At 45.1% G+C, this 17,526-nt stretch overlaps 1 protein-coding gene across 4 annotated transcripts in view; it reads right to left on the minus strand.

Moving 5' to 3' along the window:
* The window catches only part of LOC135557914 (diacylglycerol lipase-alpha-like), a 55,081-nt gene that overhangs the window by 22,456 nt on the left and 15,099 nt on the right, over positions 1-17,526 (minus strand). For 2 of the 4 annotated variants that reach the window (XM_064991642.1, XM_064991623.1), the window contains exons 2-11: positions 9,134-9,235; positions 8,730-8,941; positions 5,881-5,982; positions 5,524-5,662; positions 5,166-5,253; positions 4,889-5,023; positions 4,653-4,730; positions 4,429-4,553; positions 3,688-3,838; positions 2,918-3,001 (exon numbers count right to left, since the gene is read on the minus strand). In XM_064991642.1, coding sequence (XP_064847714.1) covers positions 2,918-3,001; positions 3,688-3,838; positions 4,429-4,553; positions 4,653-4,730; positions 4,889-5,023; positions 5,166-5,253; positions 5,524-5,662; positions 5,881-5,982; positions 8,730-8,941; positions 9,134-9,228 — 1,209 coding nt within the window. In that variant the 5' untranslated portion in view covers positions 9,229-9,235. Of the gene's footprint in view, positions 1-2,917; positions 3,002-3,687; positions 3,839-4,428; positions 4,554-4,652; positions 4,731-4,888; positions 5,024-5,165; positions 5,254-5,375; positions 5,467-5,523; positions 5,663-5,880; positions 5,983-8,729; positions 8,942-9,133; positions 9,236-9,328; positions 9,429-17,526 lie in introns of those variants that run through there. The other 2 variants (XM_064991633.1, XM_064991650.1) reach the window with 2 other exon arrangements.

Consider the following 17,526-nt stretch of genomic DNA (forward strand, 5'->3'; position numbering starts at 1 on the left):
TGTGTGTGTGTGTGTGTGTGTGTGTGTGTGTGAGAGAGAGAGAGAGACAGAGAGCGAGAGAGAGAGACAGAGCGAGAGAGCGAGAGAGAGAGACCATGTGTGTGTGTGTGTGTGTGAGAGAGAGAGAGAGAGAGAGAGAGCGAGAGAGCGAGAGAGACCGTGTGTGTGTGTGTGAGAGAGAGCGAGAGAGACAGAGACCGTGTGTGTGTGTGTGAGAGAGAGCGAGAGAGACAGAGACCGTGTGTGTGTGTGTGAGAGAGAGCGAGAGAGACAGAGAGACCGTGTGTGTGTGTGTGTGTGAGAGAGAGCGAGAGAGACAGAGAGACCGTGTGTGAGAGAGAGCGAGAGACCGTGTGTGTGTGTGAGAGAGAGCGAGAGAGACAGAGAGACCGTGTGTGTAAGTGAGAGAGAGCGAGAGAGACAGAGAGACAGAGAGACCGTGTGTGTGTGTGAGAGAGAGAGCGAGAGAGACAGAGAGACCGTGTGTATGTGTGTGTGTGAGAGAGAGAGAGACAGAGAACGAGAGAGAGAGAGCGAGAGACCGTGTGTGTGTGTGTGAAAGAGAGCGAGAGAGACAGAGAGACCGTGTGTATGTGTGTGTGTGAGAGAGCGAGAGAGACAGAGAGACCGTGTGTGTGTATGTGAGAGAGAGCGAGAGAGACAGAGAGACCGTGTGTGAGAGAGAGCGAGAGACCGTGTGTGTGTGTGAGAGAGAGCGAGAGAGACAGAGAGACCGTGTGTGTAAGTGAGAGAGAGCGAGAGAGACAGAGAGACAGAGAGACCGTGTGTGTGTGTGAGAGAGAGCGAGAGAGACAGAGACCGTGTGTGTGAGAGAGAGCGAGAGAGACAGAGACCGTGTGTGTGTGTGTGTGTGTGTGTGTGTGTGTGTGCGAGAGAGAGAGACAGAGAGCGAGAGAGAGAGACAGAGCGAGAGAGCGAGAGAGAGAGACCATGTGTGTGTGTGTGTGTGAGAGAGAGAGAGAGAGAGAGAGAGCGAGAGAGCGAGAGAGACCGTGTGTGTGTGTGTGAGAGAGAGCGAGAGAGACAGAGACCGTGTGTGTGTGTGTGAGAGAGAGCGAGAGAGACAGAGACCGTGTGTGTGTGTGAGAGAGAGCGAGAGAGACAGAGAGACCGTGTGTGTGTGTGTGTGAGAGAGAGCGAGAGAGACAGAGAGACCGTGTGTGAGAGAGAGCGAGAGACCGTGTGTGTGTGTGAGAGAGAGCGAGAGAGACAGAGAGACCGTGTGTGTAAGTGAGAGAGAGCGAGAGAGACAGAGAGACAGAGAGACCGTGTGTGTGTGTGAGAGAGAGAGCGAGAGAGACAGAGACCGTGTGTGTGAGAGAGAGCGAGAGAGACAGAGACCGTGTGTGTGTGTGTGTGTGTGTGTGTGTGTGTGTGTGTGTGCGAGAGAGAGAGAGACAGAGAGCGAGAGAGAGAGACAGAGCGAGAGAGCGAGAGAGAGAGACCATGTGTGTGTGTGTGTGTGAGAGAGAGAGAGAGAGAGAGAGAGCGAGAGAGCGAGAGAGACCGTGTGTGTGTGTGTGAGAGAGAGCGAGAGAGACAGAGACCGTGTGTGTGTGTGTGAGAGAGAGCGAGAGAGACAGAGACCGTGTGTGTGTGTGTGAGAGAGAGCGAGAGAGACAGAGAGACCGTGTGTGTGTGTGTGTGAGAGAGAGCGAGAGAGACAGAGAGACCGTGTGTGAGAGAGAGCGAGAGACCGTGTGTGTGTGTGAGAGAGAGCGAGAGAGACAGATAGACCGTGTGTGTAAGTGAGAGAGAGCGAGAGAGACAGAGAGACAGAGAGACCGTGTGTGTGTGTGAGAGAGAGAGCGAGAGAGACAGAGACCGTGTGTGTGAGAGAGAGCGAGAGAGACAGAGACCGTGTGTGTGTGTGTGTGTACGAGAGAGAGAGACAGAGAGCGAGAGAGAGAGACAGAGCGAGAGAGCGAGAGAGAGAGAGAGACCATGTGTGTGTGTGTGTGAGAGAGAGAGAGAGAGAGACAGAGAGCGAGAGAGAGAGAGAGACAGAGAGCGAGAGAGCGAGAGAGAGAGAGCGACAGAGAGCGAGAGAGAGAGAGCGAGCGAGACAGAGAGCGACAGAGCGAGACAGAGAGCGAGACAGAGAGCGACAGAGCGAGACAGAGAGCGAGACAGAGAGCGAGACAGAGAGCGAGACAGAGAGCGAGACAGAGAGCGAGACAGAGAGCGAGACAGAGAGCGAGACAGAGAGCGAGACAGAGAGCGAGACAGAGAGACAGAGAGACAGAGAGACAGAGAGACAGAGAGAGCGAGAGAGCTCTACTTCCTCAAGTAAAGAAAAAACTATTTTGATGTGAGAAAAATAACTGTGACATATTAAATAGATGGTTGACACACATTCGAGGGGAGTTCTGAATACTGCAAGCAAGTGCAACACATTCTCTTCCTGCTCCAGTTAAATAATAGTCTCCTTTCCTTGGACACTAAGAAAAGTTACCTCATAAATGATAAAGTATAGTGATTTTACAGTACTTGAGCAAAATTGAGCCCATATAATGTTTCATGGGAATTTGATGTCATAGAACTGTGAGGAATTTAACTTCACTGAAAGTCGTTGTACTGCATAACATTGTATTGTGCTCCATGATTGACTGACATGGACCATGATTGACTGACATTCACTTGTGAGTCATTGTCTGCATCCCAAATAGCACCTTTTGGCCTATATAGTGGACTGTGTAGGTTGTTGCAGTCTTTTTGGGAGATGCCATCACCCTCGCTCTATTTTTAAACACTACATGCACAACATTGACCAGAAGCTCTTGCCAAAAGTGTTGCAATAAATAGGGAATAGATTACCATTTGGGACACAACCATGGTAGTTAGATGACTCTCTGGTCAGTCACTTGTGAGTCATTGGTTTGTCACTGTGTCTTACTTTGGGGGACAGGGTTCCTCGAATGCTGATGACAACTTTCTTTTTCCCATGATCCACAGCCACAAAGAAAGGTGTCTCGTAAACCTATGAAGGGGAGAAAGAGAATAGTGAGAGGTAGCAGCTAAATCTATTTATTTTGGTTACACACATCAATCAAAGGCATCGCAGAAGAAACAGCCAAGGACTATAATGATGACTTCCATCATGGAGTGTCCTGGCCTAACTCCATCTGTGATGAGAGTCTGCAGAGTCCAGACCCTCTGCTAGCTTGCCTGCATGGTGTGGTTTAATGGATGGAAAGTCAGACTTGGCCCAGTTAACAGAGAAGTCTGCTTTACAAATCAGTCAGTGTGTTTTCAGTGCTCTCTTTCTCGCAAAGGCAACTTCCCTCTACAAACGGAAAATAATTAACAGGTGCAATATTTTGGATGTGATTGGGATAGTATTTGTCCAGTCAGCCACTTGGCAGTGTGATTTACTTCCCTTGGTACAGAGCAATATAAGGTGTTATATTACATACACTGTATTATTGAGGGAACTAAGTGCAATATATAATTGAGGAATTGTTTAGAGAAACAATTCCAAAGAGAGTGATTCAGCAGATTGTTGACTGACAGACAATATGACAAATCATACACCTGTTCATCTGTACTTTGCAAATTGCTTCTACTAACACTGCATGTTGTATCTTCCGTATTCTACTCATGCCTGGTAATTGTCCAGACTGACCCCTGACCTTTAAGTCTGTCACGCGTCCATTTGGTACTCACCGCGTCGTGCCAGGATGTGTAGACAACATGGACCTGCTTCAGCTCTCTGTCCAGGAAGTGGCGGCGGATAGCCAGGACGTTACAGCCACAGCAGTTATCTTCCTCCACTGTCACTGTCTGGGACAGCCTGGAGCCAGACCCTGATGTACAGCTGAGAGACGAGGAGAAGAGAAGGAGAGAGAGAGAGATGGAGAGAGAGAGAGAGAGATGGAGAGAGAGAGAGAGATGGAGAGAGAGAGAGAGAGAGAGATGGAGAGAGAGAGAGAGATGGAGAGAGAGAGAGAGAGAGAGAGAGAGAGAGATTGAGAGAGAGAGAGAGAGAGAGAGAGAGAGAGAGATAGAGAGAGAGATAGAGAGATAGAGAGAGAGAGTAGTGGACAGACACAAAGAGACGAGAGAGGAAAATGGAGAGAGGAAGAGAGAGAGCGAGATGGAGAGATTACTACAATAGGTCCTTAGATTGAGTGTGTGAGTCTAAAACACAAACATATCTGTGTGATTCAGTGTATTTAGGTCTTTGTATCACTAGTCAAGTGGTTAGTGCGTGGGTCAGTGTTTTGTCTGAACAGTGGAGTGGAACACGCTGTGTGTCAGTGCTCCATTGTTTACCCACTGTGTCAGAGAGTGGGGTCTGACCAGAGTGTTATTGTCCCAGTGGATTACCACTTTGTCAATACTGATGAATGTGAAATGTGAAACCGGTGTAAGTGCATGGGATGGGAGGGAGGCAGGCAGACTTACTGGCAGGAGCTGGCCAGGCGGCACAGCCCACACGCAGGCTTCCTTATCAGGTACATGGGCCAGCCATACGCTGCCAGGGCAAACAGCATGTAGTAACACACCTCCTTGTACATGCCCATCTCCGTCTGAGGGACACACACACACAATGATATACATCCAAAACAGAGAAAAAGGCTACACCGCTGCCTTAGAGGTTCAATATAAATCCACAAACACACACTCACTGAGTTCTTAAGGTCCAGGTATTTGGTGTTGCGAGTTACAGGCATTCCAGATAAGAAGGCTAAAATGTCATTGTTGGCCTGAAGGAGAAAAACAACTATTTCACACATTGGAATATACTCATATACTCAGTACTCGAAAGACCATAAACACACACAGGCCCTCCAACTCTGTTAGCATTTTACCTATCCCCCATCCCTCTCTTTCTCTCTCCACACTGGTCCCCATCCCCTGTTACCTGGTCCAGGATGGCACCTCTGTTAGACCTCTGTCTCTGGCGAAGCAGCACCAGGCCAGCTATGATGTCACTAGGCACAATGTCCAGATCTCTGAAGAACTCTGCAAACAGGCTGGCCACCTCGGAATACGCATCCTAACGGGAGAGGAGAGATAGGTTGAACCATGAATAACCACAAGAACAGATCCTAACCACAACCATTGCTTTTCACTGAATAGATTGTATCATGCTAGAAGTTGGGTGACAGATAGAGGAACAAGAATTATATTTCCCTCACAGACTGTGTGTCCTGGGCTCGGGTGCAGCACATGAAGAACTTCAGTCTCCTGCTCCAGCTGCTGGCTTGGCCCTCCTCTAGCCGGTGTCTGAGGAAGGGAGGCACAGCAGGATGGTTACCTTAGTGTGCTGTGATGGGTGCAGAGTAGGGCAGAGAGGGTAGTAGAGTGTAGGGCAGACGGTAATAGTGTGTAGGGAAGAGGGTACCAACCTGAGGGTGCAGGTGGTATACTCTGTAGAGATGGTAGTGTGTAGGGCAGAGGGTACCAACCTGAGGGTTTAGAGATGGTAGTGTGTAGGGCAGATCGTACCAACCTAAGGGTGTACAGACGGTAGTATGCAGGGAAGAGAGTACCAACCTGAGGGTGTAGGTGGTGAGGTTGCGTTGGCGTCGCCGGGTGGCTTTCAGTTTGACAAAGGTACGTCCCGTGGGGTCAAAGGTACACATGAGGGTGAAGCACACGCTGAAAATCACCAGCCAATTGCACACTACAATCCCTGGGGGAGACCAGGAGGAGAAAGGATAGTTTTGATATATTGTGATCTTGATAACGAACCACGCAAATGTGTAAGAAAAGCGAAACATGCCCATGGGCATTTCTACTCCATTACTTTGTTTTACAAGTCCGTCCTGGTTCTTTCTTTGAAGATTACTCAAGTCTACAACATGCTTACTCCATTGATTGCTGCTCCCTCATACTCCCTCTCGAACTCACCCAAAGCAAGGTTCTTGGCAGTGACATCAGAGCACGGTTGGTAGTATTGGAAAAGCCAGGCGATCCCCACCACTGCATATACCAACTCCACCAACAAGATGGCTGAAAGAGAAAGCAGGGAGGAAGAGAGGGAAGTGAAACAGGGAAAAAACATTACTCAATATTGTGAAATTAGACAGGATATTCTGAGAACAGGTTGAGTATACAGTGCCTTAGGGAAGTAAAAAATAAAAACAAATGCATAAAAAAAATGAAAAACGAAATACCTTATTTACAGTTGAAGTCGGAGGTTTACATACACTTAGGTTAGAGTCATTAAAACTTGTTTTTCAACCACTCCACAAATGTCTTGTTAACAAACTATAGTTTTGGCAAGTCGGTTAGGACATCTACTCTGTGCATGACAAGTCATATTTCCAACAATTGTTTACAGACAGATTATTTCACTTATAATTCACTGTATCACAATTCCAGTGGGTCAGAAGTTTACATATACTAAGTTGACTGTGCCTTTAAACAGCTTGGAAAATTCCAGAAAATTATGTCATGGCTTTAGAAGCTTCTGATAGGCTAATTGACATCATTTTTGTCAATTGGAGGTGTACCTGTGGATGTATTTCAAGGCCTACCTTCAAACTCAGTGCCTCTTTGCTTGACATCATGGGAAAATCAAAATAAATGAGCCAAGACCTCTGAAACAACATTGTAGACCACCACAGGTCTGGTTCATCCTTGGGAGCAATTTCCAAACACCTGAAGGTACCACGTTCATCTGTACAAACAATAGTACGCAAGTATAAACACCATGGGACCACGCAGCCATCATACCGCTCAGGAAGGAGACGCGTTCTGTCTCCTAGAGATGAACGTACTTGTGTGAAAGGTACAAATCAATCCCAGAACAACAGCAAAGGACCCTGTGAAGATGCTGGAGGAAACAGGTACAAAAGTATCTATATCCACAGTAAAATGAGTCCTATATCGACATAACCTGAATGGCCACTCAGCAAGGAAGAAGCCACTGCTCCAAAACAGACATAAAAAAGCCAGACTATGGTTTGCAACTGCACATGGGGACAAAGATCGTACTTTTTGGAGAAATGTCCTCTGGTCTGATGAAACAAAAATAGAACTGTTTGGACATAATGATCATCGTCATCTTTGGAAGAAAAAGGGGGAGGCTTGCAAGCCGAAGAACACCATCCCAACAGTGAAGCACGGGAGAGGCAGCATCATGTTGTGGGGGTGCTTTGCTGCAGGAAGGACTGGTGCACTTCACAAAATAGATGGCATCATGAGGGATGGAAAATTCTGAGGATATATTGAAGCAACATCTCAAGATATCAGTCAGGAAGGTAAAGCTTGGTCGCAGATGTGTCTTCCAAATGGACAATGACCCCAAGCATACTACCAAAGCTGTGGCAAAGAAAGCCATTTCTTAAAGATATCCATAAAAGGTGTCATTTAAAGTTTGCCACAAGCCACCTGGGAGACACACCAAACATGTGGAAGAAGGTGATCTGGTCAGATGAAACCAAAATTGAACTTTTTGGCAACAATGCAAAACGTTATGTTTGGCGTAAAAGCAACACAGCTCATCACCCTAAACACACCATCCCCACTGTCAAACATGGTGGTGGCAGCATCATGTTTTGGGCCTGCTTTTCTTCAGCAGGGACAGGGAAGATGGTTAAAATCGATGGGAAGATGGATGGAGCCAAATACAGGACCATTCTGGAAGAAAACCTGTTGGAGTCTGCAAAAGACCTGAGACTGGGACGGAGATTTGTCTTCCAACAAGACAATGATCCAAAACATAAAGCAAAATCTACAATGGAATGGTTCAAAAATAAACATATCCAGGTGTTAGAATGGCCAAGTCAAAGTCCAGACCTGAATCCAATCGAGAATCTGTGGAAAGAACTGAAAACTGCTGTTCACAAATGCTCTCCATCCAACCTCACTGAGCTCGAGCTGTTTTGCAAGGAGGAATGGGAAAAAATTTCAGTCTCTCGATGTGCAAAACTGATAGAGACATACCCCAAGCGACTTACAGCTGTAATCGCAGCAAAAGGTGGCGCTACAAAGTATTAACTTAAGGGGGCTGAATAATTTTGCACGCCCAATTTTTCAGTTTTTGATTTGTTAAAAAAGTTTGAAATATCCAATAAATGTCGTTCCACTTCATGATTGTGTCCCACTTGTTGTTGATTCTTCACAAAAAAATACAGTTTTATATCTTTATGTTTGAAGCCTGAAATGTGGCAAAAGGTCGCAAAGTTCAAGGGGGCCAAATACTTTCGCAAGGCACTGTACGTGGTACCTTCAGGCATTTGGAAATTGCTCCCAAGGATGAACAGGACTTGTGGAGGTCTACAATTCTTTTTCAGAGGTCTTGGCTGATTGCTTTTGATTTTCCATGATGTCAAGCAAAGAGGCATTGAGTTTGAAGGTAGGCCTTGAAATACATACATTGGTACAGCTCCAATTGACTCAAAATATGTCAATTAGCCTATCAGAAGCTTCTAAAGCCATGACATAATTTTCTGGATTTTTCCAAGCTGTTTAAAAGGCACAGTCAACTTAGTGTATGTAAACTTCTGACGCACTGGAATTGTGATACAGTGAATTTTAAGTTAAATAATCTGTCTGTAAACAATTTTTGGAAAAATTACTTGGGTCATGCACAAAGTAGATGTCCTGACCGACTTGTTAAAAAACTATAGTTTTGGCAAGACATTTGTGGAGTGGTTGAAAAACGAGTTTTAATGACTCCAAACTAAGTGTATGCAAACTTCCGACTTCAACTGTATATTGTGTGTCTGTGATAACATGTGGGTGTGTCTTACCTAGTCGTATGTAGATGACATATTGCACAGCTTCTCTGGGCTGTGTGTAGAGGATGCTGCCTCTCATACTCAGCCATATGATGGCGCTCTCACAGATCAGGCAGCTGACCAAGATGCCCAGGTAGCCCCGGCCATGGTCCACCAGGGTGACCGAGCAGGACTGGTCTGAACCATAGGGCAGGCCGAACAGAACCACAGACAGAACCACCAGCCTTGCAGGGGAGGGGGAGAGAGGGGAATGGTCACACAGATGACACACCCATGGTTCAGACAACATTTTTTGGGGGGTAAGTATTTCATCTCATATACAGCTTCATACTTTTAGCTTGGTGAGGGGACTCCGGACCACAGACAGACACAGGAACATACACTCACAGAGAAAAACATCCAAACGCAGTACTCACCAGATGCAGTGCAGTAGAAAGAGGAAGAGGGCGGGCAGCACTAGGTCATCACTGCCAACTGACCAGCGCCGCCGAAACATCACCATACCAGGCATCACTGCCCTGTGAGGGAGAGGGGAAGAAAACAGCAAGTTACGACACAAATCTTTACAACCTTGAACAAAAGAGCGCTTAAAATAGTGGTTAAACACACACCCTTGGCTTTAATAAATCCTTCCCACAGTACCCAGCATCGCTGCCCTCTGAGAAAGCAAGAGGAAGAGAGGACGAGAAATAAAAACAGTGTCCACATCATGGTGTGATCAAAGGCCAGACCCTCTTTCCCCACTGACCAGCTTTCATAATAGCCAAGACTTCCTCAAAGCTCTGCTGCATCAGTCAGACTATAGCAGAACTATCAGTACGCTCTGTTTCTCCTCACCATTGAAGCTCTCCAGATGGAAAGAGAGAGGTGAAATTGAAATATGGAGGGAGAGAGAGAGTGTAAGGGGGGAGGGAGGGAGACAGTGGAGTAAAGGCTAAAATAGTTTGTGGACAACGTGGAACAGGTAATGAGTGAGGACTTGTTTTGATGGGTCTGTTCGTTACCATATGCTCTGACAATGTGAACACCGCTTTCATTCTTCCCATTATCCAAAAGGGCAGTCGAAAACAAGTCAAGTGTCTTAGGCTTAAATTGAACTGAAGTAAAAGAGAGGGAGAGCGTGAGGGATCTGGAGATGTGGCTAGCCTTAGCCTATAGTGGTATACCATTAGCATATTTTGTCAAAACAGAAGCAAAGCCCACTGTCACAAAACACATGGGTAGCAGATGGTTAAAACCGTGTAAGGAACGCCTAGTGTGACAGTGTGCCAAGTTTGTGACTCTCATTTTATAGAGAACTTAACTATAGGGTGGGGGCAAGGATTCTAAAACTGGATAAAGTCGGCAACTACATATTCCATGATTTTCAAGACAAGTATGTCTAGTGTATGCTTCAATAAAGGCTGGCTAAACACAGTGTTACAGGTCTATATGGTCTCACTACAGATTAGGACAACATTACTGCTCTACCACCCCGGTCGCCACATGGCTTCCTGTGGGTGTGACTCACATTATAGAGAAGAGGGAAGGAGGAGGGGAAGGAGAGAAGAGGGGAAAAAAGGAATAAGAGAGTAAACCCCTTGTCATTTAGGCCAAAACAAAATTAGACTAATGAAATATAGCAGGTCCCACAATACAGGAGGCCTCTCCTCCACCACTTGAGACAGTGACGTCATCACTCCAAACCCTCCTCTCCTCCAGGCCGTGTGCTAGAGCCTAGATACAGGTTGCAGTCCCCATGGGGATCTTACCAGTGGAACACACTACCACTTTAATTGGAAAGGCTATAGTAATAGGATCAGTGAAGCAGCACACTCTCCCATACCAATAAGCCCATGTGTTTTTATTGAATCTGATTAGGCCTAGATTTAGAAATGTCTGGGACAGGTATTGATGGAGGAGATGGCTCCCAGGTGGCACAGCGGTCTAAGGCACTGCATGTCAGTGCTAGAGGTGTCACTACAGACACCCTGATTCGAATCCAGGCTGTATCACAACCGGATGTGATTGGGAGTCCCATAGGTCCCATTGGGAGTCCCAGCGTCGTCTGGGTTTGGCAGGTGTAGGCCATCATTGTAAATAAGAATTTGTTCTTAACTGACATGCCTAGTTAAATAAAGGTTCAATAAAGATAAAATACAATTGTAGGGAGAAGCCAGGTTTCTGTTCTCAAACCCCTAACTGTCCCTTTGTCTTTCAGACAGTATACTAGGTTACATATTAACATTTGTGCCTTCAGCTTGCCTTTTAGGGCAATGGCTCCCAGGACCTCTCACAAAGAGAGTATGGATTGAATGGCAGGCGTAGAGTAAACCATCCTTTTCCAACTGGTAGGCTATTCTCGGAACCAGAAATGTAACTGTAGGACAGTCAACATAAATCCACAATACCCAGGTCATAGAAACTGTATGGAATACAGCCATGCAGTATAATTCATTTGGGATAAATTCCTTTGATGATAAACAAGCTGATCCATACTCCTTGGTTTGGCTGTACTCCATTCGCGCTCATACTCCATTCGCGCTCATACTCCATTCGCGCTCATACTCCATTCGCGCTCATACTCCATTCGCGCTCATACTCCATTCGTGCTCATACTCCATTCGCGCTCATACAGACAACACCCAGCTCATCTCACAGTAATTTCCACCTCCCCAGAGCCAACCCAAGCTGAGTTTCGCCGTCCAGCCGGCCAGTCAGGACTGTGTCGTCTGCTGAAATGTTTTTTTTTCTACTGTAGCTTCAAAACGAGGAGATTTTTCATACTCATTGGTGCATGTCTTATACCCACAGGCCATCGCATGCGCTTAGCATAGGGCATCCATCACCCTAGAGTAGAGGCCTTGGGCATGTGAGAGGTGGGTCGCCAGTTATGAGAATACATCTAGAAATCACACACTATTTCTAGATAATTTGGGTCACGGAAGTACAGTCCATTTCTCATTTGGGTCCTGTGCTGAAAAAGATTAGGAACCCCTACCCTAGAGATGTGCAAAAGACTATGGGTAAACATTTATCAAATGCAGAACTGTGGTTAATTTGAATTGGAAATCTTTTGAAAGGGTTTTCTTTTGTGGTGTAACATGAAGAAAGAATTGAGAAATATTGTAGGGATATAATTTTATTCAACAGACTCAGCATCAACAACATTGCAGGAAAGCTAAGTGATACTAAGAGACTCGGTGAGACTAAGAGATCACGCAATTGTAAGAGACTTCAAGGTCATAAAAACCTCAAAGAAGAACATTTAAGGAATGTGGATGACACCTTCAGCTTGGAAATGCAGAGACCATATTCAGCTGTTAGAAATGTCCCCAAACCAGTTGAAGAGAGAACATACAGTACCAGTCAAAGGTTTGGACACACCTACTCATTCAAGGGTTCGTTATTTGTACTATTTTCTACATTGTTGAATAATAGTGAAGACATCAAAACTATGACATAACACGAGGAATCATGTAGTCACCCAAAAAGTGTTAAATAAATCAAAATATATTTTATATATTTGAAATTCTTCAAAGTAGCCACCCTTTGCCTTGATGACAGCTTTGCACACTCTTGGCATCATCTCAACCAGCTTCATGAGGTAGTCACTTGGAATGCATTTCAATTAACAGGTGTGCCTTGTTAAGTTAATTTGTGGAATTTCTTTCCTTCTTAATGTGTTTGAGCCAATCAGTTAGGTAAGGGTGGTATACAGAAGATGGTCTTTTACCAAATAGGGCTAAGTCCATATTACAGCAAGAACAGCTCAAATAAGCAAAGCGAAACGATAGTCCATTACATTTCTTTATTGTATCCCTTGGGGGAAATGTAGTATTGCACATGGGGTTTCAGGCCACTCTCTGCAAGACAGTTCTCTCCATTATGTCAACTGTGAGTCATAGAATCTCTCACTACTAGAATATATTCTAATTTGTATCTGTGAATCCAACTAACATGTGTTTTGTGGAATGTGTGTATGACAAGTCCCTGCATGTGAGAAATGTTTTGTTCCCCACACAGCACACACAGAGGAACCTCTTCAGTGTAGTGCTTTGTCTGTCCAGTTACGTCACTCAAAAACCTTTCCTGTATTAAAATGACCTAGTGGCCTCATGGTTGGAATGTTAACATTTTCATATACTTTTGAACAGATATATATATATATATATATATATTTCTGTTCAAAAGTTTGGGGTCACTCAGAAATGCTCTTGTTTTTGAAAGAAAAACACATTTTCCCCCATTAAAATAACATCAAATTGATCAGAAATACAGTGTAGAAATGGTTAATGTTGTAAATGACTATTGTAGCTGGAAATGGCTGATTTTCAATGGAATATCTACATACTGTAGGCGTAGAGAAACCCATTATCAGCAACCATCACTCCTGTGTTCCAATGGCACGTTGTGTTAGCTAATCCAAGTTGATCATTTTAAAAAGGATGAATAAAGAAGCAATAAAACTGGCCTTCTTTAGACTAGTTGAGTATCTTAAGCATCAGCATCTGTGTTTGATTACAGGGTCAAAATGGCAAGAAACAAAGATATTTCTTCTGAAACTCAATTCAATTCAAGGGGCTTTATTGGAATGGGAAACATTAATTACCATTGCCAAAGCAAGTGAAGTAGATAATTTTTATTGTTTATTTCACTTTTGTATATTAACAGTAAACATTACACTCACGGCAGTTCCAAAATAATAATGACATTACAAAATGTCAAATTTATATATACAGTGTTGTAACGATGTACAAAATGGTTAAAGTACAAAAGGGGAAAAAAATAAAAACATGTGTTGTATTTACAACGGTGTTTGTTCTTCACTGGTTGACCTTTTGTGGCAACGGGTCACAAATCTTACACACCGCGATATGTCACCTAGTAGATATGGGAGTTTATCAAAATCGGTTTTGTTTTCGAAATCTTTGTGGATCTGTGTAATCTGAGGGAAATACAGTGGGGCAAAAAAGTATTCAGTCAGCCACCAATTGTGCAAGTTAAACTTAAAAAGATGAGAGGCATGTAATTTTCATCATAGGTACACTTCAACTATGACAGACAATATGAGAAAAAAAAAACTCCAGAAAAATCACATGATTTTTAATGAATTTATTTACAAATGATGGTGGAAAATAAGTATTTGGTCAATAACAAAAGTGTATCTCAATACTTTGTTATATAGCCTTTGTTGGCAATGAGAGGTCAAACATTTTCTGTAAATCTTCACAAGGTTTTCACACACTGTTGCTGGTATTTTGGCCCATTCCTCCATGCAGATCTCCTCTAGAGCAGTGATGTTCTGGGGCTGTTGCTGGGAAACACAGACTTTCTACTCCCTCCAAAGATTTTCTATGGGGTTGAGATCTGGAGACTGGCTAGGCCACTTCAGGACCTTGAAATGATCTTACGAAGCCACTCCTTGCCTGGGAAGTGTGTTTGGGATCATTGTCATGCTGAAAGACCCAGCCACGTTTCATCTTCAATGCCCTGGCTGATGGAAGGAGGTTTTCACTCAAAATCTCACGATACATGGCCCCATTCATTCTTTCCTTTACACGGATCAGTCGTCCTGGTCCCTTTGCAGAAAAACAGCCCCAAAGCATGATGATTCCACCCCCATGCTTCACAGTAGGTTTGGTGTTCTTTGGATGCAACTCAGCATTCTTTGTCCTCCAAACACAACGAGTTGAGTTTTTACCAAAAAGTTATATTTTGGTTTCATCTGACCATATGACATTCTCTCAATCTTCTTCTGGATCATCCAAATGCTCTCTAGCAAACTTCAGGCGGGCCTGGCGGCATAGTGTGTTACTGATGGTAGGCTTTGTTACTTTGGTCCCAGCTCTCAGCAGGTCATTCACTAGGTCCCCCTGTGTGGTTCTGGGATTTTTGCTCACCGTTCTTGTGATCATTTTGACCCCACGGAGTGAGCTCTTGCGTGGAGCCCCAGATCGAGGGAGATTATCAATGGTCTTGTATGTCTTCCATTTCCTAACAATTGCTCCCACAGTGGATTTCTTCAAACCAAGCTGCTTACCTATTGCAGATTCAGTCTTCTCAGCCTGGTGCAGGTCTACAATTTTGTTTCTGGTGTCCTTTGACAGCTCTTTGGTCCTGGCCATAGTGGAGTTTGGAGTGTGACTGTTTGAGGTTGTGGACAGGTGTCTTTTATACTGATAACAAGTTCAAACAGGTACTATTAATACAGGTAACGAGTGGAGGACAGAGGAGCCTCTAAAAGAAGAAGTTACAGGTCTGTGAGAGCCAGAGATCTTGCTTGTTTGTAGGTGACCAAATACTTATTTTCCACCATAATTTGCAAATAAATTCATTAAAAATCCTACAATGTGATTTTCTGGATTTTATTTCTCATTTTGTCTGTCATAGTTGAAGTGTACCTATGATGAAAATTACAGGCCTCATCTTTTTAAGTGGGAGAACTTGCGCAATTGGTGGCTGACTAAATACTTTTTTGCCCCACTGTATGGGTCTCTAATATGGTCATACATTAGGCAGGAGGTTAGGAAGGGTAGCTCAGTTTCACCTCATTTTGTGGGCAGTGTGCACATAGTCGGTCTTCTCTTGAGAGCCAGGTCTGCCTACAGTGGCCTTTCTCAATAGCAAGGCTATGCTCACTGAGTCTGTACATAGTCAAAGCTTTCCTTAAGTTTGGGTCAGTCACAGTGGTCAGGTATTTTGCCACTGTGTACTCTCCGTTTAGGGCCAAATAACATTCTAGTTTGCTCTGTTTCTTTGTTAATTACTTGACACATTGGAAAGAATTATCTTTTTGTTTTCTCATGATTTGGTTGGGTCTAATTTTGTTGCTGTCCTGGGGCTCTGTGGGGTGTGTTTTGCTTTGGTTCATCTCTCTGTAGGTGACGCATTTGTTATGGAAGGTTTGGGAACTCAACTGAACGACTCGATTAGCGTAGTGTCAGCTAGCTACATAGTTGTCTTCGCTGTCTTCGTATCCAAGATAATTGTGCAGTTTCGAGTGTGTAGACTTAGAGTGATTATCTTAATTTACCGAGGTTAGCTAGCCAGCTATTTGTCGTCCTTAACGTAGGAAATGCTGCTAGCTAGCTAGCCAACAGCTAGCTAACCTCTACCGAATTGAACTCCAACTACCCGGTCAACATTCCGCGTCGCTCCACAGGTAGTATCACATTTTTCATTTCACTTCATTACAGTACAAAGGTTTGATTTGTTTGATCGTAGCTAGCCAGCTACATAGCCGTCTTTGTATCTAAGACAATTGTGTAGTCTAGAGCGATTTTCTAGGTTAGCTGGCCAGCTATTGTCGTTCTTTTAACGTAGCTAGCCAGCTAGCCCCCGAATAGCAGCACTGTAGTAACTATTACAGTACAACGGTTTGTTTTGTTTGATCGTAGCTAGCTAGCTACATAGCCGTCTTTGTATCTAAGTCAATTGTTTAGCCTAGAGCGATTTTCTAGGTTAGCTACATCGCAGCCACTACCAGCTAGCCTACTCCAGCAGTACTGTATCATTTCAATCATTTTAGTCAATAAGATTCTTGCTACGTAAGCTTAACTTTCTGAACATTCGAGACGTGTAGTCCACTTGTCATTCCAATCTCCTTTGCATTGGCGTAGCCTCTTCTGTACCCTGTCAACTATGTGTCTATCTATCCCTGTTCTCTCCTCTCTGCACAGACCATACAAACGCTCCACACCGCGTGGCCGCGGCCACCCTAATCTGGTGGTCCCAGCGCGTCGACCCACGTGGAGTTCCTGGTCTCCGGTAGCCTCTGGAACTGCCGATCTGCGGCCAACAAGGCAGAGTTCATCTCAGCCTATGCCTCCCTCCAGTCCCTCGACTTCCTGGCACTGACGGAAACATGGATCACCACAGATAACACTGCTACTCCTACTGCTCTCTCTTCGTCCGCCCACGTGTTCTCGCACACCCCGAGAGCTTCTGGTCAGCGGGGTGGTGGCACCGGGATCCTCATCTCTCCCAAGTGGTCATTCTCTCTCTCTCCCCTTACCCATCTATCTATCGCCTCCTTTGAATTCCATGCTGTCACAGTTACCAGCCCTTTCAAGCTTAACATCCTTATCATTTATCGCCCTCCAGGTTCCCTCGGAGAGTTCATCAATGAGCTTGATGCCTTGATAAGCTCCTTTCCTGAGGACGGCTCACCTCTCACAGTCCTGGGCGACTTTAACCTCCCCACGTCTACCTTTGACTCATTCCTCTCTGCCTCCTTCTTTCCACTCCTCTCCTCTTTTGACCTCACCCTCTCACCTTCCCCCTACTCACAAGGCAGGCAATACGCTCGACCTCATCTTTACTAGATGCTGTTCTTCCACTAACCTCATTGCAACTCCCCTCCAAGTCTCCGACCACTACCTTGTATCCTTTTCCCTCTCGCTCTCATCCAACACTTCCCACACTGCCCCTACTCGGATGGTATCGCGCCGTCCCAACCTTCGCTCTCTCTCCCCCGCTACTCTCTCCTCTTCCATCCTATCATCTCTTCCCTCTGCTCATACCTTCTCCAACCTTTCTCCTGATTCTGCCTCCTCAACCCTCCTCTCTTCCCTTTCTGCATCCTTTGACTCTCTATGTCCCCTATCCTCCAGGCCGGCTCGGTCCTCCCCTCCCGCTCCGTGGCTCGATGACTCATTGCGAGCTCACAGAACAGAGCTCTGGGCAGCCGAGCGGAAATGGAGGAAAACTCGCCCCCTGCGGACCTGGCATCCTTTCACTCCCTCCTCTCTACATTTTCCTCCTCTGTCTCTGCTGCTAAAGCCACTTTCTACCACTCTAAATTCCAAGCATCTGCCTCTAACCCTAG

The sequence above is a fragment of the Oncorhynchus masou genome, chromosome 2 (assembly GCF_036934945.1).
Source record: "Oncorhynchus masou masou isolate Uvic2021 chromosome 2, UVic_Omas_1.1, whole genome shotgun sequence".
NCBI classification, from domain to species: Eukaryota; Metazoa; Chordata; class Actinopteri; order Salmoniformes; family Salmonidae; genus Oncorhynchus; species Oncorhynchus masou.